Source organism: Haliotis cracherodii, unplaced genomic scaffold, assembly GCF_022045235.1.
Source record: "Haliotis cracherodii isolate W230 unplaced genomic scaffold, xgHalCrac1.p SCAF_3, whole genome shotgun sequence".
Classification (NCBI taxonomy): Eukaryota; Metazoa; Mollusca; class Gastropoda; order Lepetellida; family Haliotidae; genus Haliotis; species Haliotis cracherodii.
Window position 1 is genome coordinate 6,201,535 of NW_027266286.1, and position 27,219 is coordinate 6,228,753.

The 27,219-nt window shown below is 44.1% G+C and overlaps 1 protein-coding gene across 2 annotated transcripts in view; it reads left to right on the plus strand.

Moving 5' to 3' along the window:
* The first annotated feature begins 7,924 nt into the window (after nucleotides 1–7,924).
* The window catches only part of LOC139474261 (lysine-specific histone demethylase 1A-like), a 29,823-nt gene continuing 10,528 nt past the window's right edge, over nucleotides 7,925–27,219 (plus strand). Inside the window, exons 1-11 of one of the 2 annotated variants that reach the window (XM_071257191.1) lie at nucleotides 7,925–8,239; nucleotides 12,870–13,044; nucleotides 13,690–13,823; nucleotides 14,223–14,301; nucleotides 16,435–16,527; nucleotides 17,257–17,363; nucleotides 22,578–22,659; nucleotides 24,113–24,207; nucleotides 25,213–25,355; nucleotides 26,306–26,396; nucleotides 27,007–27,141. In XM_071257191.1, coding sequence (XP_071113292.1) covers nucleotides 8,024–8,239; nucleotides 12,870–13,044; nucleotides 13,690–13,823; nucleotides 14,223–14,301; nucleotides 16,435–16,527; nucleotides 17,257–17,363; nucleotides 22,578–22,659; nucleotides 24,113–24,207; nucleotides 25,213–25,355; nucleotides 26,306–26,396; nucleotides 27,007–27,141 — 1,350 coding nt within the window. In that variant the 5' untranslated portion in view covers nucleotides 7,925–8,023. The remainder of the gene's footprint in view (nucleotides 8,240–12,869; nucleotides 13,045–13,689; nucleotides 13,824–14,222; nucleotides 14,302–16,434; nucleotides 16,528–17,256; nucleotides 17,364–22,577; nucleotides 22,660–24,112; nucleotides 24,208–25,212; nucleotides 25,356–26,305; nucleotides 26,397–27,006; nucleotides 27,142–27,219) is intronic. The other variant, XM_071257192.1, reaches the window with a different exon arrangement.

The following is a 27,219-nucleotide window of genomic DNA, read 5'->3' on the forward strand; positions in this document are numbered from 1 at the left end:
GAATGATTCCTGTCTTGGAATAGGGGACTGTGGGCATTAAAGTCATCAAGGATTATCCCATTTTTGCCTACTATTTGAGCTAGTCTCGTTAGCTCTTCCATGTTTCTTTCATGGGTAACCCTGTCGTATATGTTAGCTATGCGTATTTCATTGCCATTTGCCAGTTTTAGGGAGATTACTTGGGTTTCAAGGTTTCCTACGTTGGATTCGATATTTTTGGAGGTACAGCTGTCGTGGACAAGGGTGATTAGTCCTCCTCCCTTGTTGCCAGGCATAAGTCTTTTTCTGTCTTTTCTATATTGGGTTTACCCAGGTAGTGTGAATTTGTTTTTTTCGCTGAGTTTGTGACATCAGTCACATTGAGTTGTTCGCCTCCTCTTTAGTTGCTCAAACTCTCCACTGATGTTAGCTGTCTTCGTTAACTCGAGTCCAGGTATAGCTAATTACAAACTCTGTTCTAATTATGGTATTCGAGGAAGTGCATTATACTAGATGACAAACGTATATAATCCTGTCACACTAGTCCTTGTTTATAATTAACACATGCCAATTAATTAAACGAATATCCTTTTTATATAATTAGGTAGACGTATCACAATGGACAGTGTATACAACTGTTTGTCAAACAATATCAAGCAATATTTTAAATTTTGAATCACCAAGGCATGAAATAACAGAAACATTATATAATAAATTTCACTTTGACTATGTAATTGTCGTGAAATGCCATCGTGAAATGCCATCGTCGAAAGTACGAAACTATTAAACGTTCTTGAAGTTGGAAAAGAACATCACATTTTATAATAAAATAGGTACTTAATCAAACAAAAAGTGTTTCCCATATATGTTTCCTTGTATAATTTTAAATTATTGGATTTTTTATTTAATTTTTGCAATCATCGTGACATAATTCTGAAAAGGCTATTCTCTTGTTATTCCGTACTGATGAAGATGTTTGGGAGGTGAGCGTCGGCCAAAGAGGCCCAGGGCAGTTGCCCCCCTGGATTTTTTTATAGAAAACATGTTTCCTTGTGAAAGTTAACTTGAATAAGAAATGAATAATCTTATTTTCCCCCCTGTAAAAAAAGGTTAACTGCGGCCTTGATGGATAACAACTTCTTTAATAAATTAAAGTTTGAAAGAAGTTGTTATCCATAAACTGTGTCTACTTTCATATGAAACAAGCTGATATTGAAAAGCTATATAAAATAAAGAATAATTTTGAAGTAGTTGGTTGGTTGGTTGGTTGGTTGTTTAACGCTGCACTCAGCAATATTCCAGCTATATGACGGCGGTCTGTAAATAATCGAGTCTGGACCAGACAATCCAGTGATTAAAATCATGAGCATCGATGTACGCAATTGGGATCGATGACATGCATCAACAAAGTCAGCGAGCCTGACCATCCGATCCCGTTAGTCGCCTTTAACGACAAGCATAGTCACCTTTTCCGGCAAGCATGGGTTGCTGAAGACCTATTCTACCCCGGAATCTTCAGGGGTCTAATTTTGAAGTAACATTTAACACCACATGGGTTCTTGAAACAACCAAAGTTTATTGGGAGTTAGATAACTTGATAAATAATACATTAGGTAACAGAAAAGACAAATGAATATATACATAAAGGTAGAAAATAGGAAAGGGCTTTCAGATTGCTTCTTTCTTCGTAGCCGCGCATTGTTGTTGTGGATGCGGTCATTTGCTATTAATTGAAGTACCACTGAAAACTGGAAAAGCAGTTGAAGCCTTGCATCCGACAATGTATATTGGAAATGGTCCCGCATCGTTAATGCCATCAACGTATTACGTGTCAATTCATTAAGATACTCGGAAAATGTGACAAGAAAGATGTGATGTTTGTGTTGCCAAGATATGTGATGGTTTAAATGAAATTGACTCTGTTTGATTGTACATTATATATTTCTTAATTAATAAAATGTAATATATTAATAGATTGTATATATTCATATTTGCAAAGATCCGGTATTGATCTTATTATATTTATTTTATCGTCATTGTACAAAAATACTCTGAAGTAATTGTATGTGTAGATCTTCTTATTTGTCAAAAAAAGCTGGTTTACATGTTGTATTTATTTTTTATCTTTCTGTTACAAAGGTCTGCTCAAATGTTCTGTTTCATTATTATGTAAAATGCCGTCAACATAAATTAACACAAATTATTTAATAACCCTCATAGTTGTCATAATGAATATAGTACTAAATATTATTGTCCCATACACAAGAATACTGCCCGGTACATAATCATTAGTGATATTTTTAATATCAACCACATCCTCATTGAAGTAAAAAGAGACTGAATGCAGCAGTGGTAAAATCTATCCATATATATACAAACCTTGGATATCCGTTAGATATACCAAATATACAAAATTATATTTTTTTGGATATATCAAATATACAAAATTTTATGTTTTTGGAAATACCAAATATACAAAATTGTATATTTTGTTGTATTAGAATTTTCCCTTATGGTCTTTGTAGTGCTATTTCAAGACTGCAACAGGATATTGTGATTTGGAGAAAATTACCTAAACAAACGAACCAATCTGTTTTGCAATCACTTGTAATCCATGCGTCCAAGATGGATATCATCCTGATTATTTTTGTCACTATTGGGGGCGGCCGGGTAGCCTAGTGGTTAAAGCGTTCGCTCGTCACGCTGAAGACCCGGGTTCGATTCCCGACATTGGTACAATGTGTGAAGCCCATTTCTGGTGTACCCCGCCGTGATATTTCTTGAATATTGCTAAAAGCGGCGTAAAACCATACTCACTCAGGCACTCACTCGTCACTATTGTCGGTCACAGGTAGGGGTTCACTTGTACTTCTTCCGAAATCACCAATTCATCTTCCGAGATACATCCATATTCCATTATAACTCAGAAAGCTATTTTACAGTCAGAGTCGGACATATCGGGAAGGTGTGACCAAGATACCGTTAAAAGGAACGAAGGTAGTACAATCAGGTGTAATGCAGATATTGTCGGTAAGGTAGACGGACATCTAATCACCAAGTTAGACCACTCGTTGTTGCGATGGACATGTGATATTAAACATATGCATGAGGATGTGGACATTCGTGATAACGTTGTCAGAGTGACTAAATACAGTACGTCAGATATACCACGTGACTTTATGTCATCACCGGAATGTTTGACGACATTAGATGACATTATCCAGTGCTTGGAGAACTCACATGTGACACAATGTGATATCGACGCAGCCTCAGACAGTCTGATTGGCTTGGTTAAAGAAGACATGAGATGTAAGCTGAAAAGTAGGTCCTATATGCTGAACTCCAAGACTTCCGACGGAGGAGCAAGAAGCCATGGTGGTCAGATTCACTGACGATTTTTTGGAACGAGATGTGAGAAGACGAAAAGAAATGGTGTAAATGCGGGACTAAGCCGGATAAACAGTTTCTGAAACACGGCTTTGTTACTTTACGTTAGAAGTTTGGTAAAAGTGTACAACAGGCTAAACGTGCATATGTGAAAGAGACCGTAAACAGTCTAGATGAATTATGTACGGCCCGTGATAGTGAGTTCTGGAGACAGATAGGACGTGTAGGTGTAGGGTCGGAGAGGCACAAGACAATACCGATGGCAGTAGTTATGGAGGATGGGACTGTGGGTGCGGGCAAGGACATAGTGTTGGAAAGGTGGAAACATGTCTTTAGCGGTTTGCTAAATGGAGACAGTGCCACGAAGTTAGCTTCTAGGAGAGACGGAGAGAGCGCCAGGATACAGGAAAGATTCCTCAAATATGGTCGAAAGGCATCGTTAGTCCCATTCCCATTCCCCAACCCTGGACCCTAGAGACCCCCTCTCATACAGGGGCATCACCCTGACTACGTCCATTTATAAACTGTATTGTAGTATCCTTAACAGAAGACTACAACTGTGGGCAGAAGCTAACGACGTACTCCATGATTCACAGAACGGATTCAGACAATAAAAGATCTACTATCGATCACGTCCAAACGCTAACAGCAATGTTAGAAAACAGTAAAGTAAAAAAGAAATCTACATTTGTTGCATTCATAGATTTTAAGAAAGCTTAAGACTGTGTTAATAGAAACATTTTATGGGATAAACTTTCTCATCATGGTATTGGAGGCAAAATGTTACCTGCCTTGCAATCATTATACAAGGGTGTTAAATGCAGTGTTCGAGTAAATTGTTTTCTTTACTTCCTGGTTCACGGTAAACCGTGGCTTACAACAGGGGTGTTTGTTATCTCCCTTGCTTTTTAACTTGTTCATAAATGATTTATTATATACTCTCAACAGTCCTAATATTGGTGTAACTGTAGACAATTTTAATATTGCAGCATTAGCATATGCGGATGATTTAGCATTGCTAGCTGAGAATGAAGCTGATCTCAGTCTACTGTTAGATGTTTTACATACTTGGTGTTGCACAAATAAGATCGAGATCAATAAGGAAAAGTCTAAAATTGTCCATTTTAGAAATCCGTCTGTCATACAGACGAAGCATGTTTTTAATGTCGGAAATATGATTTTAGACATTGCTGCTAAGTATAATTATCTTGGTCTACTGTTCACAGACCACTTAGATTTTACTGCAATGGCACGTGCAGCAGCGAGTTCTGCTAATAGGGCTTTGGGCCTGTTGATATCCAAAGTTAAGACAATAGGCGGTATGCATTTCCAAACCTATTCCAAATTGTACGATAGTATGGTGTGGTCTGTTCTTGACTACGGGCGGCTATCTGGGGTAATTATGATGTGTCAGCAATAAATGCTGTACACCATAGAGCCATTAGATTTTATTTGGGACTCGGCAAATACGCCCCTAACGTCGCTATAAATGGGGACATGGGATGGATACCGCCTGTTGTCAGACAGTGGAAAAGTGTAGAAAAGACAATGGTGTCGCCTTAAGAATATGTCTAATAGGTTAAACAAACATGTGTGTAACTGGGCTGATAGATACGCTGTAAATGGTTGTAAAAATTGGAATGGTAGGGTAAGAGAGAAGTTTACTCATATGGATTTAGGACATCTATTAAACGCAACAGGTTTTATTGATAAATTTTCTGTTTGTACACAGGTGGAACAATGGTGTATGAATGAATATGTTACCCGTTGGAGTGATATGTTAAGAAAGGAAGAGGGGCGAAATGGGATTAATAAATTGAGAATGTACCGATGTTACAAACAAGTATACGGGACAGAATACTATGTTTCAAATAAGATGGCCAGAAACTATAGATCGGCACTAGCCAAATTTAGATGTGGCGTGGCTCCTATTCGAGTGGAAACCGGTCGATACGAAGGTGTACCTGTCAATAATAGAAGATGTTTTCACTGTAATGACATCGTAGAAGACGAGGTCCATGTTTTGTTTCACTGCGCATTATATGATGATATCAGGGCAACTCTTTTTAATGAATGTATTGCTAAATCTTATAATTTTTTAGATATACCTGATATCGACAAACTTTGTTTTATTTTCAGTGACTCCAGTGAGTGTTTTATACTTGCCAAAGTCTGCTTTTTAATTCTTAATCGTAGAAAAATCTTTTACATGGATAACTTTTTACTATATCATCTTTATATCATTTATGTATAAATTTTATGATAATTTGTCTCTCATAATTCTATTGAATGGTTCTGTATATTCTATCTATGTCAAGTTGTACAAAGCTGTTTTATGTATGTACAGAAGTGAGACGTTAATAAACTATTGTCTGTCTGTCTGTCTGCCCCATCATTTTATACACAGATTAGCGAAATATTTTAAACACAGAAAAGTCACAACAAAATTAATGAAAGTACCGAAACGCGAACAATAAACGCACTGAAAGAAAACGCACATTGTTTTTTAACAGAATATTGAACTCAATTTGCGATGTCAATGGCCTTTGCCACATTTCCTTTGTTGTAAGAAAGAGGGGTGTACTTCAATCTTTTAATCCAACTCATACGAAGGAAAGTACAGCGTGCAAATGGTCATTGTTTAATTGTGGGTAGGAGAATGTCTAAGAGTTAAAAAGAGTGAAGAAAAGGTTAACTTAGCCGAGAACGTGGTCAGCCGACCATGTCCGAGAACTGAGGCTTGCTTGCTAGAGGGTGTGAACGGGAGGGCGGGCTTGTGCGATCAAGCGTGCAATTTTGGAAGAAATTACCTTTAATATGACCATATGGAGCCTAGACTGTATCCGACTCCACTGTATTTTTGTTTCAGTCTTTGCAATTGATAAACAGGACTAAAGTGCAAATAAACCTTATTTACGGGACACTTTCGAGGTTTTGAATACGATATTTCAATTAACAATGTCACGATCTATCCAGTTCTGCATTTTTTTATATACCCTTGAGACTTAAACTTTAACAGTTAGAAGGTTAACACTTTCCCGTACCCCCACCTGAATTACCCCCTTATAAACGTCTGTTAACCCTTATTTCGGAGGTGACCCAGTACATGGTCTTAGGCAACTGTTGTGCAGTCATGTGCAACACTTCTAATGTAGTCCAGGGCCCACTTGCACAAAGCGATCTTAGCGCTACGACTATTGTAAGCCTATGTTACGATCATCTTAGCGCTAAGATCGCTTTGTGCAAGTGGACCCTGGCCACATTTGCGTTGAGTGACCCGAGTGGTATACAGCACCCGTGAAGATCCGGGGTAGAATAGGTCTTCAGCAACCCATGCTTGCCGTAAGAGGCGACTAACGAGATCGGGTGGTCAGGCTCGCTGACCTTTGTAATGCCTGTCATCGTATCCCAATTGCGTGGATCGATGCTCATGATGTCAATCACTGGATTGTCTGGTCCAGGCTTATTTACAGACCGTTGTCATTTAGCTGGAATATTGCTAAGTGCGGCGTTAAACAACAAACAAATTGTGGTGTGCAGACACGTATATATATTGTGATTGAGTGAGTATTGTTTTACGCCGCTTTTTGCAATATTCCAGCAATATCAAAATAGTTTTCTGAGTTATAATGGAATATGGATGTATCTCGGAAGATGAATTGGTGATTTCGGAAGAAGTACAAGTGAACCCCTACCTGTGACCGACAATAGTGACGAGTGAGTGCCTGAGTGAGTATGGTTTTACGCCGCTTTTAGCAATATTCCAGCAAAATCACGGCGGGGTACACCAGAAATGCGCTTCACACATTGTACCCATGTCGGGAATCGAAACCGGGTCTTCGGCGTGACGAGCGAACGCTTTAACCACTAGACTACCCGACCGCCCCATATATATATATAGATATATATTGTGATGATGCTTCTGTTTAAAGCTCGATATTCCCACACAAACCTGGATAATACGTATCATATTTCATTGTTTGTGTGGTTTATAAGTAAGTACGGTTAATGAGCCGATGTCCATACACACCAGTTGAATTCCGGGTTAAATAGGTCCCAAATGGATCGGGAGATCAAGCTCATTAAATTGGTTGATTGGTGCAGAGACCATATACCGATCTTTTCTCTGATTGACATCGCACCCCCAGTCCGTTGCTCACGTTATCAACCCCTGGTTTGTCTGGCCCAGATTCGATATTGTACACATGCCTGAAGACACCCCGTCACACACATACTGCAAAGCGGATCACTAAAATCTTTGCCAATAAATGCAGATAATGACAGAAATTATTTTGAATCAGCTTTTTAAGAATTAAAGATAATTTCTAAATATATCCATGTTCAGCAATTACGACATTCATGCAATTTGTTGGCCGGGTGAATTTTGTAACAGCTCATAACGCAACGAATGGTGTGGTTTCAGCACTGACTCAAATGTAGTGTTAGTTTTTTCCTCGACACATGTCATTTTGCACGTAGACAGCAATGAACGGCAAACAAAAACCTTTTGGCGGCAGTAGGGGAGGCAACTCTGGCGGTATAGAGGGCGCTTCATAAACACAAAGCGAAGCACCGTTTTACCAAAACATCTCGGATACAGGCCTATTTGATGTTATTAAGGTATCATTTACCGCTTGCAAGTTGTACCTAAGTCGATATGTCGACTTCCACAACTGGAAAAGCTCTGCTAGCTGGTTTGAAAGATCGCAAAGACAGCGAATCAAATGGTGACGATCGGAAACGACAAGGATCGCCGGTTGTAGTAGAAGACAATGAAGCTGCCGACAGAAGAACCAGTAGAAGAAAACGACCAAAGGTAGTTGCCGCCGGTACAGATGGAGCATCCCACCCACAACAAAGCGCGTCATCGACTGTGAATATTATTTTAAATTATAAGTGTCCACGTCCGTGTTTGTGGCATGAATTTGGAATGCAGAGCTTCGGTGGTTTGCTTGCTAGTTCTCGTCTTGACACATGTTGTTCTGTTTTCGATCACTTGTCATTTTCACAGTTTGTGTCACATTCTCAGCCTTGTCGTAGCACATGTATGTGGTGTTTAATTCTAGAGTGCACATATCTGATTCAACCTATACCCAGCCTTGAATAAGTTTGTTCAATTCTGATATAAAAGTAAAGTACCCCTGACATTCATTTAGCCCTATGCCGGCTTTAGGCGAATTCTTACCAGGTCCAGACGCAATACGAATAAAATTACTAGTGGTTTGTCATATTGACCACTACCCTCATTACGATTTGCCATACGCATTGAACATAATCATCATGTAACACCCTCTATGTCTACAAAATACCGCAAAGTTTTGTTTTCAGCAAGTTAAGTTTACAATTCATTGCTGTATGACATCAGTGGATTAGGGCAAGAATGGGAAACTCGGGTCCGGTGGGTCCTGAGTACGACAACTACCTGCACAACTACCCGACTAGTCACATGATATTCTGTTTAATGACATTAACAACAAAACTCTACAAGTATTGCTAATGTTCACATTTCTTTCTGACTATGCAAGCATTTGCTCTGACTTTTATATGTTCGAGTTAAGGATAAAGCGTCTATCAACTTCAGTGTATGCATGATCAGATTGTATTCTATGTGTCTCTAAATAGCTTTTGCCAGGGCTACGGTAAAACAATTCCCATTCAGACATTTTGTTCCCAATTCTTGTGACCTATAGTGCTGCCCAGGTAATAGGGTGTCTGGTACCTGGTAGTAAATTTGTCCTTGTCCCAGCCCTACAGAGGATCCAGATAAACCAATGAAATCATTACCTTGCTAGTGAGTCAGGTCACTAGCTGTCGTATTCAAACTTCGAGGAACAATCCATTTTTGAAATGGGAGAAGTTTTAACACAAGAAATAACATTATAGATGATTGCAAAACACTTTTCATTTTTGCACTTTTGGAGTTTATTGAATTTAACAGAGAAAATGTGTCTGAAATCTTTCTGGCATGGGTTACTTCCCTTGCCATGTGATTACAAGGTGTACAGTGATTTGAGTATGGTGATAACATACCTTGTAATTTGAAGGCATGACTGAAACCTAAAGGCAAAGGTGCCAATAAAGAATTACTCCTCTTTGAGGAAGAGTTACTATTCCTTTCGCGCATGTCAAATAAACCTCTAAACAATTTTACTACCGCTAAACAAATATCTGAGGACATCCCATTACCATGATTACAGGTCACGTCAGAACAACCTTTCGCGAACTTGGACCGACCAATGAAATGACTGACAAGAAATCGACTTTAGTCAATCAGAAGACAGCTTTATCGAGCTTTACCACACTAGTTTGTAACTGGCGACTATGCTTTGAAACATATTTTAACGTATACATGACCCGTAATGGGATAAACAGGAAATGAAAATAGTCAGACATTTCACCATTACTTGTGTAAAGTACACCAAAATTGCAAGGCAGAATCTTTTAATATTATTTAGAAATAGTATGTTCTGACTTGTGCCTATAGGGTCTATCTTCAGCATAATTCAACATCAGGACACTTTTAATCTCCAAAGAATAAAATACACATGATTGTATATATAGCCACAGTTACTTTCACTATTGAAGATTTTGTAGAAGGTCAAGGTCATATTTAAGGTTATTGCAAAACATGGTTGCATCATTCATTGACAGTTACTGTTTTACTTGGACAGTCCTCCCGTGAATATCCTGGTTAGAATAGGTCTTCAATAACCCATGCTTGCCATTAAAGGCATCTATGCTTGTTGTAAGAGGCAACTAACGGGATCAGGTGGTCAGGCCCACTGACTTGGTTAATGCATGTCAACTGTGATGATCAATGCTCATGATGTCATTGTCAATCACTGGAATGTCTGGTCGGGACTCTATTATTTACAGAGTGCCATCATATGCTGGAATATTGCTGAGTTAAACAACAAACAAAAAAAACTTGGACAGTCCTGTGACTTGGGTAATTGTTGGGTCTTAAAGAAGTAGTCTTGATTAAGGTCAAAATCTGGAAGTAACGTTTATGGACTGGAAGTTCATCACTATTTTTACAGGCTTCGGGGAAATGGTAGTGATGGGGCTACTTCTGTTTTTCAAGTACTGGCAAGCATCTCTCGTTCCATCTTCCCTAGGCAAGGGCGTTAACTGACTATAAAAGTCCAGTTTCCAACCTTGCCGAAGTGGGCTGGAATTTCCGGCCCTGATCGTAGCACCACCAGTGGCTATTATGAGTTATGTCCATTTTATGTCCTTCCTACTGACAAATCAGATTTCATCTCTCATATCACATGCATTTGCTTCAAACAAAATGGCGGCACCCGGTCAATATGATCTGATCGAAAATCAAGATACATATTGTAATAAAATGAGTCTTACCCCATGAAGTGCATCAAATCAGTTTAGCTTGATTAAAAAAATAAAAACATTTTCAAACAGTTGACCCAAATCTGCACGTTAAAATCCATGTTGTTTACGAACCGGAGGTCTAGTTCGTTACACATTTTTGATTGGACTATGCATAGACTCGTTAGTCCAGCCAAAATGTAACTCCGGAATCCCAGCCTAGTTCGGCAAGGGTGGAAACTGGACTTTTATAGTCGGTTAACGCCCTTGCCTCGGGAAGATGCTCTTGTTCATGTTGTGTGTGTAGTTATCTTTCCTGGGAAATGTTCTTGGGTACTTGTGACATAAAAACTGTGAGAATATGGTATTGTTCTGATCAGCATGAACTAGGATGAATATTTCACTCACCTGACTGAAAGTCAAGTGAGCTTATGTCGTGGCATATTGGCTTCCTTCTGTTGTTAGCATTTGCATTTTAGACGTCTCCCTGAAACAACAATGCATAAGGAGCTGATTGTATGAGTGATCCCTGCTTCTGCTCCAAGTGGGGCCATTACTCAAGCTATTTATGCATGTATCTCTATGAAATTAGGAGAGGCTCGTTGTATACCGGTAGATTAAAATCTAGGACAAAATAGTGAAACAATATCATGCATGCCCGAAAGTTAGGCCAGTTTGACCTGTGTGTGAATTACCCTTGGCTTGTAAAACCTAAAACAAAACATTCCTTGTCTTTCATCCAGTACTCAGTACTCAAGGAAGGGGGAGGGGGTGTAGTGAAGGGGGCAGATATATCCAATTGCGTGGATCGATGCTCATGATATTAATCACTGGATTGTCTGGTTCAGACTCGATTATCTACAGACCGCTGTCATAACTGGAATATTGCTGAGTGCGGCGTTAAACAACAAACCAAAAACCAAATCAACATTGCCAAGCTAAGTGACATTGACAAGATAGGCAGCTTGATATGTTTGACAGCCGACATGACAAAGAATTTCAGTGTGGTTTAAGATAGACCTGTTTGAAAGTTATTCCTTCCTGTTAATCATATTGAGCCAAATTACAATAATACTGTGGATATATAGGAAGATGAAAGTAGATCAATACGAGAAGGAAAGTTAAACAGTTAGTAACCACGGTAACACTTTGACTTGTCATTCAAGGAAACACCAACTTGATGAAGCAGGACATTTTGATCATTCTTAATTATTTTTCATAAGCCTGCTTGTCATAATTTAGGCCAGGTTCATCTACGGAAAGACTGTAAAATGGTGTGGCCACACATGATACAAGTATTTCGACAGTGATAATGTTGACAGAAACTAACCTGTGAAGCATGTTTAAGTTACTACTCACGACTCACGATGTATTTTCAAAACCTTTTTTAACACTTTTTTATCTTGAGTTCTACTAACACTTTGGGATGATGTTATTTCAGTTCTGTTTTGAGTGTCTTTGAGTTGGGAGTGTTGGTGTCTCTTCTAACCAAGGATTTAGCATGCTTGGTGTCCTAGAGGTTGATGGTTCGTGTCTATGTTCTGAGCCAGGCTTTAACGTGTCCTACAGGTTGAATGTTCTAAGCCAGGCTTTACCGTGTCCTACAGGTTGAATGTTCTAAGCCAGGCTTTACCGTGTCCTACAGGTTGAATGTTCTAAGCCAGGCTTTACCGTGTCCTACAGGTTGAATGTTCTAAGCCAGGCTTTACCGTGTCCTACAGGTTGAATGTTCTAAGCCAGGCTTTACCGTGTCCTACAGGTTGAATGTTCTAAGCCAGGCTTTACCGTGTCCTACAGGTTGAATGTTCTAAGCCAGGCTTTACTGTGTCCTACAGGTTGAATGTTCTAAGCCAGGCTTTACCGTGTCCTACAGGTTGAATGTTCTAAGCCAGGCTTTACCGTGTCCTACAGGTTGAATGTTTTAAGCCAGGCTTTACCGTGTCCTACAGGTTGAATGTTCTAAGCCAGGCTTTACTGTGTCCTACAGGTTGAATGTTCTAAGCCAGGCTTTACCGTGTCCTACAGGTTGAATGTTCTAAGCCAGGCTTTACCGTGTCCTACAGGTTGAATGTTCTAAGCCAGGCTTTACCGTGTCCTACAGGTTGAATGTTCTAAGCCAGGCTTTACCGTGTCCTACAGGTTGAATGTTCTAAGCCAGGCTTTTTTCCTGTCAGATTGAATACAAGGAAATGGAGGATGCACAAGGTCAGGTGTCGGAGGAAGAGGAAGGATCGGAGGAGGAGAAGAAGGAGGTGAAGGAGAAAGAGAGAGTGGAGGAGAAGAAACTGGTCCCAAAGGAAGAACCCGAGCCTATTGTGGATGACAGTGACCATGCCGACGACCCCACAGGTAAGTGCCGAACACTGACCATATCGAGGTACCCATCATGGCATGGGTTGAAGGAGAACACCAACGTAAAAAAAGGGCATTTCAGTTTGGGGTGCCACGATTCACAAATTTTATACACACTGCGTCTACCTATGTATTGATTTTTGTGGTGGCACACAGTCGCGTGCACAGAGCACAGGTCACAAATCAGGTGCAGTGAAGCAATGTTGGTCACGGAGAGTCCTTGGATGGGTGACTGGGTTTCGGCAGCTTGGCTCCAGAGAGTTTCTAGGACTTTGGTACTGCCTCACACTAAAGTGACGCAGATTTACTATCATGCCTCAAGAAGAACGATTTGTTTCAATCCTGTATGTGCATGTGCATGTGCATGTGCAGATTGAACATGCTATGGAAAATTTGATATCTGGTAAATATGTAAGTTTGAAGCCTTCAGAATGAGATCACTCTTTTCAGTATTTGTTTTTCTTCACATTTCATATATTAAAGGGTCAACCGATCTGTAAATACGATCTTGCAAAGTAACGTCTGGTTGTTGTTTTGCTGTAATGATAAAAAAAAATGTCACAAAAACATAAACTATTATGTTAACATCAATCAACTTTTTGTCAGGGTTCACATGTTCGAATGTTTTCTCTCACTGAGCAGGTTTGGAGGGTGCAGCATTCCAGAGTCGCCTCCCCTTTGACAAGATGACATCCCAGGAGGCAGCATGTTTCCCCGACATCCTACAGGGACCTCCTCAGGCCCAGAAGGTCTTCCTCTACATCCGAAACAGGCTGGTGAGTTGGACTGACACTGGACAACGGCATCTTTAGGGTCTTTGCTCTTCCAGTTCTCCATATCATCCCAATCAAAAATAATATTAAAACCTTTTTTATATCCACCCACCTGAAAAAATACCAGTCCTAGAGATTATAAACACACAAATAATAGTTTTAATTTACTGATATCTCTGGATACTATGGAACGTGTGTCAAGGTTATATTGTCATGGCCATGAACAGTTCCAATGCATCGATGGTTTCATCTTTTGTTGTAAACCTAAGTGACATACAAACTGGCATCAAACACATGACAATTTTGGGTAGATGACCTGGGATGAAGTCCCTATCAGGAACAGCTGGTGTCTGCCATTCATTGTCAGTTTTTTCTCCTCTACAATCCTTCTTGCACTTGTAGCTTCAACTCTGGCTTGACAACCCAAAACAGCAGCTGACGTTCGAGGGAGGCCTCCCTCAGATTGAAGCCCCATACAACAGTGAGTTTTTTGTATTCCATATCCTCATAATTTCCTGGTGATTCCTGGCTAGAACTGGTTCCCATTGATCATGTTGATGCAACATATTCTGGATTAAAACTATATAGAGGTTCGGGGTCCGTTCCACAAATCTATCGTAGCGCTAAGGTTATCGTAACTCCCATACTTTAACATAGATTTATGACTGTCATTGCGTTACAATTGCTTTGTGGAACGGGGCCTGGGTCTTGATTAAACACTGGCCTTGATTCGATTAAACACTGTTTTTTTTTATGGTCTGAAATCACCATTTCTTTTTAGCTTAACAATTGGTTAAAAGAGTGTCTGACCAAATATACGTCCAGGCATTTAATAAAAGAAATATGGTATGCTTTGTTGGAAGAATTGATTCAATTTGATTTGGTTGTCAGGTTCTGATTAGCTGATTGCATGTCATCTTGCCTTGATGGTAGGGCTGGGGTAACTCAGTTCGGGTTGGTCCTGAGCAGGACCCAGGTACCCACAGCACTACACAGACCTGTCTGTCATGTGATATCCAGGGGGGAGAATCTTTATGGACCTCGCTCCATTGCAAAGAAGTTTCAGCTGAAAAGGAAAATAAACATTCTCATCCCTGGATATATTGTTTCATGACAAAAACAATCAAACACCATGGTCACATTACAAGTCGCTAAATGTTTGCATTTCGATCTGATTATGCACGCATTCCTTCTGACTATTATATCTTTGGGTATAGATAAAGCTTTCGTCAACCTCAGTGTATGCATAATCAGATCGTTTTATATGTGTAAGTAGTTTTTGCCAGGGCTCCTGTAAAACAATTCTGAATCGGACATTTTGTAGCCAATTCTTGAGACCTACAACAGATATCTGGGTAGTGTCGGGTAATAGGCGACCCGGTACCGGGTAGTATGTCTGGAATATTCAGGGATGTGAAATTTCCCCGTAAAAATATAATTAAAAAAAAACACTCTGAAAAATATCATTGAAAACCGGACAACCATCATGGATTGTCCTGTTTTCGATCAGAGCTTTCAGCAGCATAGGTTTTTCGGACATCATACGTTTTCTATCATGAATACTTGCACTATAACGTGGGGTGTGGCTTCACACAGAAATTGTAAATATTCAGAGTCAGATGATGGCTTGTTTTTAAGAAAAAGGTTGGGGGTGAAGTTTATGGCAGTATTGCTCCCAGACCTGGCGGGTAGCCATGGGCACGGAATCTATGCCCAACTTTTTTAAAAGTACTGATTTAACTTCGAAATTTTACTGCATCTGCCATCTTTGTTTATTTGACTTGACTTTGGCCATTGACTTATTACATTTCTTGGTGTGAATGCTGTCCAAACTGCATGAAATTGTTTAAAATGCAATCAAATGTTTAAAAGACCCCCCTAGACTTTTCCTCTATTTTTTATTGGGACTGCTCACATCCCTGAATTTTCACTACATCATTAAACAAAACTGTCACTCAGGGATCACATTTGGTGCAATTGTTATTTTTTTAATTTGAAATATTATTTACATGTTTCCCTCATGAACCTACTGTACCCATAGTCAGTGATAATGACGTAGCTGGACAAGTGTATGTCAGTCACAAATGTTACACAGTCGTCCTTGATATATTGTGGGCCACAGGTAGTCAAAGGTTCTCAATTTGTTTTGTGGAGTTGCATCCCATGGTCCTACCAGGATGTGCTTCCAGGATCTATTATCAGCACTACGCTCTTGCTTGTGCTTTTCATCAAGTGGTGGGGGCACGGGTCTAAGGCGCCACGATTCACTATGCAGAATTGCATCCCGTGGGCATTCCAGAAACCTATGATTGTGGTTTCGAATCCCAATTTGCCCTGATTATGTTTCTAGGTTTGTCAGCATCATACCTGTGCTCATGGGTTTCACCGAAGTGGTAAACTTCTGAGATCTGCATCACTTCGGGCTTTCCTCCCACATTAAACTGGCAAGCCGTGATATAACTGGAATTATGTTAAAAGCGGTGATGAACCCAACTCACTCACTCTTCAAGTGGTTAACCTCTGCAAGAAGCTGACATGCCTTGATACAACAGACATAGTTTTCAGAGCAGCATTAAACCCCAACTTTCTCACTCAATGAATGTCTTTTTCCCAGGTGATGGGCCTCTTGTGATGCGAGTCCACTCCTTCCTGGAGAGATATGGACTCATCAACTTTGGCGTCTTCAAGAGACTGAAGCCATTACCAGGTGAGAAGGACGAAGTCTAGTTTCAGTGTCTGTTGTTTTTGTTTGTTTGTTGTTTAACACCGCACTCAGCAATATTCCAGCTATGTGACGGCGGTCTGTAAATAATCAAGTCTGGACCAAACAGTCAAGTGATTGATATCATGAGCATCGATCTACGCAATTTGGAAACTATGACATGCATCAACCAAGTCTGCAAGACTGACCACCCGATCCTGTTGGTTACATCTTATGACAAGAAGTCACCTCTTATGGCAAGCATTGGTTGCTGAAGACGTACTCTACCCCTGATCTTCACAGGTCGGTGACAGTGCTAGCTGGTCATGTTCACTTGGGTTTCATTCCCACATTGGTCAACACTGCCGCTGAACAAATATCTGAGGACGTCCCATTACGGGCTATGTCAGAACGACCTTCATCCGACCAATCAGAGCAGCTTACCAGATCAGGACAGTGACAATACTGCTTGTTGCAATCACGAAGAACAACACTTACATTGGGCAGCCATTTTGCAGCATCTGTTCTCTCTAAGTGATGGTGGTGAATGGGTCCGGAGTATTTATCATAATAGAATGATATAGAAGAGAAATCTCGAGGATGAGACACATTCTGCGTTTGACCTTAGCTTCTTGTTCCAGCATACAAAAACTACCGGTATTGCGGATGACTGTATCTCACCAAGTATTGCTGTGTTTTATTGTGTAAGAATAAGGGGGAAATAATGTATTTCAGCCAAGAAGCACGGTCGAGTGGTGGTGATCGGGGCGGGCATAGCAGGGCTGGGGGCTGCCAGACAACTCCTGTCTTTTGGGATGGACGTTGTCATCATTGAAGCAAGGGTAAGTCTGTTTGACGTAATGGAAACATTATTTTATTATTATGCTATTTGATTAACAAGGCTAAAACAACCCCAGTTCTTTCCTGGGGAAAGTTTAGTCTACGCTATTTCTTCCCAGGGACAAGGTTTCTGATTTTCTTTGAAAAAACAACTGAACTTTGGGTGATCACTTGCTTGATAACAGTGTTAGACCCTACAGCAAAACGTTATTGTAATAAAGAAGTTGCTCATCCACATATTTTATCCCTACTATCGTATTCCAACTTCTAAATGCCTCTCAAAGAACTTTGAACTTTTGGTTAGAACTTTGAGGCCTGACCATGTAAACAGTGTAAACAGTCTCTATACTATTTTTGGGGGTGGTTATTCTGGTTTTACAGGCTTTAACATCAGGGGGGGCACATCCAGCGTGCACATCCAGGGGGCCACATCCAGGCGTGCACATTCAAGGGGGCACATCCAGGCGGGCACATACAGCGGGCCACAGCCAGGGGGCACATCATATACAGGGGGGCACATCCAGACAGCACATACACCAGGCACACCCAGGGGGGGCATATACAGCCGGCACATACAGGGGGGGCACATACAGCTGCCACACCCAGGGGGGCATATACAGCCGGCACATACAGGGGGGGGCACATACAGCTGCCACACCCAGGGGGGCATATACAGCCGGCACATACAGGGGGGGCACATACAGCTGCCACACCCAGGGGGGCATATACAGCCGGCACATACAGGGGGGGCACATACAGCTGCCACACCCAGGGGGGCATATACAGCCGGCACATACAGGGGGGCACATACAGCTGCCACACCCAGGGGGGCATATACAGCCGGCACATACAGGGGGGCACATACAGCTGCCACACCCAGGGGGGCATATACAGCCGGCACATACAGGGGGGCACATCCAGGGGGTACATACAGGGGTCACATCACATCCAGGGGGAGCACATCACATACAGCCAGCAAATCCAGGGAGGCGCATCCAGCGGGCACATACAGCAGGCACATCCAACAGGCACATCCAGGGGGGCACACACAGCAGGCACATACAGCGGGCACATCCAGCGGGCGCATCCAGGGGGGGCGCATCCAGCCAGCACATCCAGGGGGGCGCATCCAGCCGGCACACCCAGGGGGGCATATACAGCAGGCGCATCCAGGGGGGCACATACAGCAGGCGCATCCAGGGGGCACATACAGCGGGCACACCCAGGGGGGCACATACAGCAGGGGGGCATATACAGCAGGCACACCCAGGGGGGCATATACAGCGGGCACACCCAGGGGGGCATATACATCAGGCACACCCAGGGGGGCATATACAGCAGGCACATCCAGGGGGGCATATACAGCAGGCACACCCAGGGGGGCATATACAGCAGGCACATCCAGGGGGGCATATACAGCAGGCACACCCAGGGGGGCACATCCAGCAGGCACACCCAGGGGAGCATATACAGCAGGCACACCCAGGGGGGCATATACAGCAGGCACATCCAGGGGGGCATATACAGCGGGCACACCCAGGGGGGCATATACATCAGGCACACCCAGGGGGGCATATACAGCAGGCACATCCAGGGGGGCATATACAGCAGGCACACCCAGGGGGGCATATACAGCAGGCACATCCAGGGGGGCATATACAGCAGGCACACCCAGGGGGGCACATCCAGCAGGCACACCCAGGGGAGCATATACAGCAGGCACACCCAGGGGGGCATATACAGCAGGCACATCCAGGGGGGCATATACAGCAGGCACATCCAGGGGGGCACATACAGCAGGGGGGCGCATCCAGCAGGCACATCCAGGGGGGCACATACAGCAGGCACATCCAGGGGGGGCACATACAGCAGGCACATCCAGGGGGGCACATACAGCAGGGGGGCGCATCCAGCAGGCACATCCAGGGGGGCACATACAGCAGGCACATCCAGGGGGGCACATACAGCAGGCGCATCCAGGGGGGCACATCCAGCAGGCACATCCAGGGGGGCGCATCCAGCAGGCACATCCAGGGGGGCATATACAGCAGGCACATCCAGGGGGGCACGTACAGCAGGCGCATCCAGGGGGGGCGCATCCAGCAGGCACATCCAGGGGGGCATATACAGCAGGCACATCCAGGGGGGCACATACAGCAGGCACATCCAGGGGGGCACATACAGCAGGCACATCCAGGGGGGCACATACAGCAGGCACACCCAGGGGGGCATATACAGCAGGCGCATCCAGGGGGGCACATACAGCAGGCACACCCAGGGGGGCATATACAGCAGGCACATAAAGGGGGGCACATACAGCATGCACATACAGGGGGGCACATACAGCAGGCACACCCAGGGGGGCATATACAGCAGGCGCATCCAGGGGGGGCACATACAGCAGGCACACCCAGGGGGGCATATACAGCAGGCACATCCAGGGGGGCATATACAGCAGGCACATACAGGGGGGCACATACAGCAGGCACACCCAGGGGGGCATATACAGCAGGCGCATCCAGGGGGGGCACATACAGCATGCACATCCAACGGGCACATCCAAGGGGGCGCATCCAGCGGGCACATCCAGGGGGGCATATACAGCAGGCGCATCCAGGGGGCACATCCAGGCAGGCACATCCAACGGGCACATACAGGGGGCACATACAGGGGGGCACATACAGCAGATGCACCCAGGGGAGCACATACAGCGGACACATCCAAGGGGGCATATACAGCAGGTACATACAGCGGGGAAATCCAGGCAGGCACATCCAGGCAGGCACATCCAAGAGGGCACATCCAAGGGGGCACATCCGGCAGGCACATCCAGGGTGGCACATACAGTGGGTACATACAGGGGTCACATCACATCCAGGGGGAGCACATCACATACAGGGGGGCACATCCAGCCAGCACATACACCAGGCACACCCAGGGGGGCATATACAGCAGGCACATACAGGGGGCGCATCCAGCAGGCGCATCCAGGGGGGCATATACAGCAGGCACATACAGGGGGCGCATCCAGGGGGGCATATACAGCAGGCACATACAGGGGGCGCATCCAGGGGGGCACATACAGCAGGCACATACAGGGGGGCATATCCAGCGGGCGCATCCAGGGGGGCATATACAGCAGGCACATACAGGGGGCGCATCCAGGGGGGCATATCCAGCGGGCGCATCCAGGGGGGCATATACAGCAGGCACATACAGGGGGCGCATCCAGGGGGGCATATACAGCAGGCACATACAGGGGGCGCATCCAGAGGGGCATATCCAGCGGGCGCATCCAGGGGGGCATATACAGCAGGCACATACAGGGGGCGCATCCAGCAGGCGCATCCAGGGGGGCATATACAGCAGGCGCATCCAGGGGGGCATATACAGCAGGCACATACAGGGGGCGCATCCAGGGGGGCATATACAGCAGGCACATACAGGGGGCGCATCCAGGGGGGCATATCCAGCGGGCGCATCCAGGGGGGCATATACAGCAGGCACATACAGGGGGCGCATCCAGGGGGGCATATACAGGGGGCGCATCAAGGGGGGCATATACAGCAGGCACATACAGGGGGCGCATCAAGGGGGGCATGTACAGCAGGCACATACAGGGGGCGCATCCAGAGGGCGCATCCAGGGGGGCATATATAACAGGCGCATCCAGGGGGGCACATACAGCAGGCACATCCAACGGGGCGTATACAGCGGGTACATCCAGGGGGGGCACATACAGCGGGTACATCCAGGGGGGCACATACAGCAGGCGCACCCAGGGGGGCACATACAGCGGACACATCCAAGGGGGCATATACAGCAGGTACATATAGCGGGGACATCCAGGGGGCCACATCCAGGGGGCCACATCCAGGCAGGCACATCCGGCAGGCACATCCAGGGGGCCACATCCAGGGTGGCACATACAGCGGGTACATACAGGGGTCACATCACATCCAGGGGGAGCACATCACATACAGGGGGGCACATCCAGCCAGCACATACACCAGGCACACCCAGGGGGGCATATACAGCGGGCACATACAGGGGGGCACATCCAGGGGGCCACATCCAGGGGGGCATATACAGCGGGCGCATCCAGGGGGCAAATCCAGGGGGGCATATACAACAGGCGCATCCAGGCGGGCAAATCCAGGGGGGCATATACAGTGGGCGCATCCAGGCGGGCACATCCAGTGGGCAAATCCAGGGGGGGCACATCCAGGGGGGCACATCCAGCGGGCATATACAGCGGGCGCATCCAGGGGGGCACATCCGGGGTGGGGCACATCCAGCAGGCACATCCAGCAGGCACATCCAGTACACTCACAGAACAGAAATTGTTATTTCTCATAAATCACTCAGTGATGTAGAGAACATACATTTTACAGTTAATCAAATACAAATAATACATACACGGTGGAATAGATATGATACTGTTTATGTACATCGATGCGTGGTAGGGCTGCAACGAATACACTATGAGGCGAATATGATTCATATCACGAATACAGGGTAACGCATATGAATATTATTCACGAATGAAATAACAAGTCAGCAGTTGATGTATTATTTATTATAGTCAGTGAAACAATAACAACATAAATTATTTGACATGGTTTGTTAACTATTATTATTATTATTATTATTATTATACATTTATATACCGCACTTATCCAGATACTAGTATCTGCTCAAATGCAACAATAACCAGTTACCTCATTACTGTCAAATTAAATATATGTGTGTTGTGGATGTTGAAATCTATGTATGCATATTATAAGTTTCTTATGGATCTTTTTAGGTACAGGGTATGTGAATGCACATGACTGCATATTCATAAATATTCGATTCTAGTGACCACGAGAAACTAATTCAATTCATGAATGGATTCGGTTTTATTCACCAAATACACAAGTGAATCGATCAGCCCACATACATGTGGAGGCGAATATAAACATTTTTACTGGAACACATTCAAATAACAATCAACATCATTGGAATATATACACACATTCATCATAATAAAAAATATCTTGCATTTATTTCTGTAAGGACAATCCACTTTTGATATGTTTACAAAACTTTATGAGTAATGGCTGATATTGACAATTCATGTGATGGGTAAATTTGTGTCTTGTTGGCCACCCACTTGATCCGCCAGGGCTTGTGTGAAGTGCATGTTGATGGTATCAGTGTATTGGACCTTGCAGGATCGAGTTGGAGGGAGAGTGGCAACGTTCAGGAAAAACAACTATGTTGCCGATCTTGGAGCAATGGTGGTCACAGGGCTTGGTGAGTTATTTCAAAGTGTATTTAATAATATTTTAATATATATGATACTGTAACCCTGATGCTATCAATAAAGTTGGGCTGACTTGGTTGATGCATGTCATCGATCCCAATTGCGTGGATCGATGTGCATAATATTAATCACTGGATTGTCTGGTCCAGACCTCGATTATTTACAGACCGCCGTCATATAGGTGGAATATTGCTGAGTGCAGAGTTAAACAACAAAGCAACAATAACGTTGGGATGAGCTGGCCACAATGGAATCTCATTAATATCGGATCTTTAACTCTGAAATGATATCTCTCCGCATTGTGATCTGATAAACCCTCCATTGATGTCACGTTAGATGAACTTTGTGGTCAGCCAATGATACCTGGGCCCCATTTCACAAAGCAATCAGATCCGGGAAGATCCGGGTTAGAATAGGTCTTCAGCAACCTTTGCTTGTAATATGGGACTAGCAGATCGGGTGGTCAGGTACGCTGACTTGGTTGATGCATGTCATCGTATCCAAATTGCGTGGATCGATGCTCATGATGTCAGGCTTGCTGACTTGGTTGATGCATGTCATCGTATCCCAATTGCATGGATTGATGCTCATGCTACCAATCGCTGGATTGTCTGGTCCAGACTTGATTATTTACATACAGTCATTATATGGCTGGAATATTGCTGAGTGCGGCGTTAAACAGCAAACAAACAACAGACAAACCACAAGATTGTCTTGGGGCTGACTGTCATCAGTCTATGTTGAAGTTGGTAGTTACATTCATCTGATCCCTCACAAGATATGATTGCTTTTGCGAACAGACCACCTGCCGATGTGGCTCATGGTTCATGCTAGCGGTGACGAGTTTGATTGGTGCAAACTTATTTACAGATGGCTTTGGTGTAACTGGGATATTGCTGACCATAGCATAAGCTCACTCATCGACCTGGAACGCCTGTTTGTAAATGTATCATGCAAAATAATATGTTGTTCTGATAAATGTTCATCTATTAGTTTCTGGTTTTTTTGTACTCTTCTTTATGGAGGAATAAAAGGTTATATATCCCCTCCTTGACATGCTCAAAGGGGACAAATTTTCTCAAAAACTTTTTAAGTCCGAGAAATGAAGTTTTACTCACTGATGTTAATGGTCATGATCTCAAATTGGTGTCGTAAATTCATTTTTCAGTTTTTCAGTTTTGGCCCTTGCTCCATGCTTTTCAACTTAGTGCATGCATACTGCGTGAAATGGGGATATTTTTTCTCAGAAATTACTGAAGTAACATGAATGAAAGTTTACATGGTTATCTAAGAGACTGAGTTCGAAAAATGGTCCTGTCAATTGTTTGTTTTTAACAGAGGTACGGCCCTTGATCCATGTTCTAATGTGTCCCATGTCAGGGGAGGTGATAATGCTGTGTTCTTGTTCTAGTTTGTTTGAATCCTACGTTACACTGTTTACAGGCGGGAACCCTGTGACAGTACTGAGTCGACAGATTAACATGGAGCTGCACAAGATCAAACAGAAGTGTCCGCTGTACGAGAGTAATGGCTGCACGGTGAGTAAGGAAAGTATCTGACTGATAGCGGCATGAACTGTGGAGTTGCCTCCCATGGTCCTACCAGGATGTGCTTCCGGGTCTATTATCAGCACCACACTCTTGCTTGTGCACTTCATCAAGTGGTGGGGTCATAGGTCTTCTATAAGGCGCCGCGATTCACTGTGCAGAATTGCATCCCTTGGGCACGCCAGAAACCTATGATTGTGGTTTCGAATCCCAATTCACCCTGATTATGTTTCTAGGTTTGTCAGCACCATATCCGTGCTCGTGGGTTTCACCGAAGTGGTAAACGTCTGAGACCTGCATCACTTTGGGCTTTCCTCCCTAATAAAGCTGACACGCCGTGATATAACTGGAATACTGTTAAAATCGGCGTTAAACCCAACTCACTCACTCACTATAACAAACTACGGTTGTAACCAAAAATAAGTGGTCCCTTTGAGTTCGTTATAACCATACCTTACTGCATAGTAATATGAAACAATCAGCATTCTTTAACTTCTTTTGAGTGGTATATATGTATCATTCAGGCAAGTAAATAAGTCATGTTCTTGATAATTAGCCTGTGTCATGATTCACAATATATCACTGCATGACAGACCCGTGAAGATCCAGGGTAGAATAGGTCTTCAGCAACCCATGCTTGCTGTAAGACGCAACCAACGGGATCGGGTGGTCAGGCTCGCAGACTTGGATGATGCATGTCATCGTATCCCAATGGCATGGATCGATGCTCTTGATGTCAATTACTGGATTGTCTGGTCCAGACTCGATTATTTACAGACCGCCTTCATATAGCTGGAATGTTGCTGAGTGCAGCGTTAAACAACAAACAAACATTGCATCGCAAATTTATTGATGATACCATACACAATATGCCCCCCACTCTGCCCACTGCCCCCCTTTGCCCCCCTCTGCTCCCCACTGCCCCCCTCTGAATCCACTTGTGGCCCTCGATGCTGCACTAGTCAGGAAATTAAGATGCTGACTTTGTTTCACCAGGTTCCCAAAGAGAAAGATGAGATGGTGGAGAGGGAGTTCAACCGGCTGCTGGAGGCGACGTCCTACCTGTCACATCAGATGGATTTCAACATGGTGGAGGGGAAGCCTGCCTCTCTGGGACAAGCACTTGAGGCTGTTATAAAGTACGTTGTAGAGCTCACTGATGAGGGGGGGATCGTTGTCAGACAGTATGGTTCATTGCTCCAGCTATCAACCAGTGGTTTGCCCAGAAGAAGAGCTGGAATATGGCCGACCACAGCATAACAATCAGCCTCTATCTGACTGTCAACATGCCCCCGGGACTCTTATAGACCAGGGGGGCACGGGGGGCCCAGTCGTCTACGGCGCCGCAATTCACTGTGCAGAGTTGGATCCCTTGGGCACGCCAGAAACCTATGATTGTGGGTTTGAATCCCGGTTCACCCCAATTATGTTTCTAGGTTTGTCAGCACCATACCCGTGCTCGTGGGTTTCACCGAAGTGGTAAACGTCTCATACCTGCATCACCTCGGACTTTCCTCCCACATTAAGTTGAGATGCCGTGATATAACTGGAATACTGTTAAAATCGGCGTTAAACCCAACTCACTCACTTACTTATAGGCCAGCTCTGTGGTCTAGAGGAGGGAACCTCTGCCCAGAGAGCAGAAGGTCGGTGGTTCGAAAAGGCATTAAAAGAGGGTAATTGTTGTTACTCTGCCAGGTGCTCAGCATTAAGGGGCTAAAACAAGGACTGGTCGGCTCGGAGTTGGTATACTGTGTTTGAGTGGGGTATTCATGTTAAACTGCGGCATGGTATCTCAGTGGGCTAGCACTATAAATCGGCATCAGTCCGGACCAGTGCAACGCACCAGTCCGCACGCACACACGCACGCACACACACGGGTCGCTATATAAGTGCAATGATCTTGGACGTGACGTTAAACCCAATTTCACTCAAGGGGGTATCCATGTTAAACTAGCATGGTATCTCAGTGGTACCAGCAGGTGTATGCATGTCACTGCATAAGTGCTTGTGGCAGTATTCTTGGAACTCCTTGTTCCCCCTTGTTCCCCCTGTGGAGCTGGTGGTGACTGACGGGTGTCTGTTGCAGGCTGCAGGAGAAGCATGTGAAGGAGAAGCAGTGTGAGCATCAGAGACACATCATCGAGATGCAGGACAAGCTCAAGAAGAACCAGACCCAGGTATGCACAATACATCATGTCCCAGCCATTCAGTGTGCCAGCCATTCAGTCCTCTAGCCATAACACCCATGAAGATTTCGGGGTAGAATTGGTCTTCAGCAACCCATTCTTGCCGTAAAAGGTGACTATGCTTGTCGTAAAAGGCGACTTACGGGATCGGGTGGTCAGGCTCGCTGACTTGGTTGATACATGTCATCGATCCCAATTGCGTGGATCGATGTTCATGATATTATTCACTTGATTGTCTGGTCCAGACTCGATTATTTACAGACCGCCGTCATATAGCTGTAATATTGCTGAGTGCGGCGTTAAACAACAAACCAACCAACATCGCCATAACTTCAGCGTGAGGAGCCCCTTTGATGGCTGCATACTTGCTACAAGTGAACCTGAGACGGTTTCACGTCTCTGTGGGCAGGATTTGTATAATATTCTGCTGCATTCGGCACTCTTTAGGCTTCACCACAGCGGCATATTAATAAAACGAGTTAGGGATTGACACCATTAGTTGTCTTTTTCAAAGAGTAAGGACACTGAGGACCTAGAACCCTCTGTTGGATATCAGTGATGACAATCACTATAACTCAGAGCTGTGATGGAAATGTTCCAGATGTTGACTCTGAGGGACAAGATCGAGGAGCTCCACAAGCAGTGGAAAGAAGCATCAGAGGTGAAACCCCCCAGAGACATCACTGCTGAGTTCCTCATCAAGAGTAAACTCCGAGATCTCAATGCAGCCTGTAAGGTGAGTGAACTCCGAGATCTCAATGCAGCCTGTAAGGTGAGTGAACTCCGAGATCTCAATGCAGCCTGTAAGGTGAGT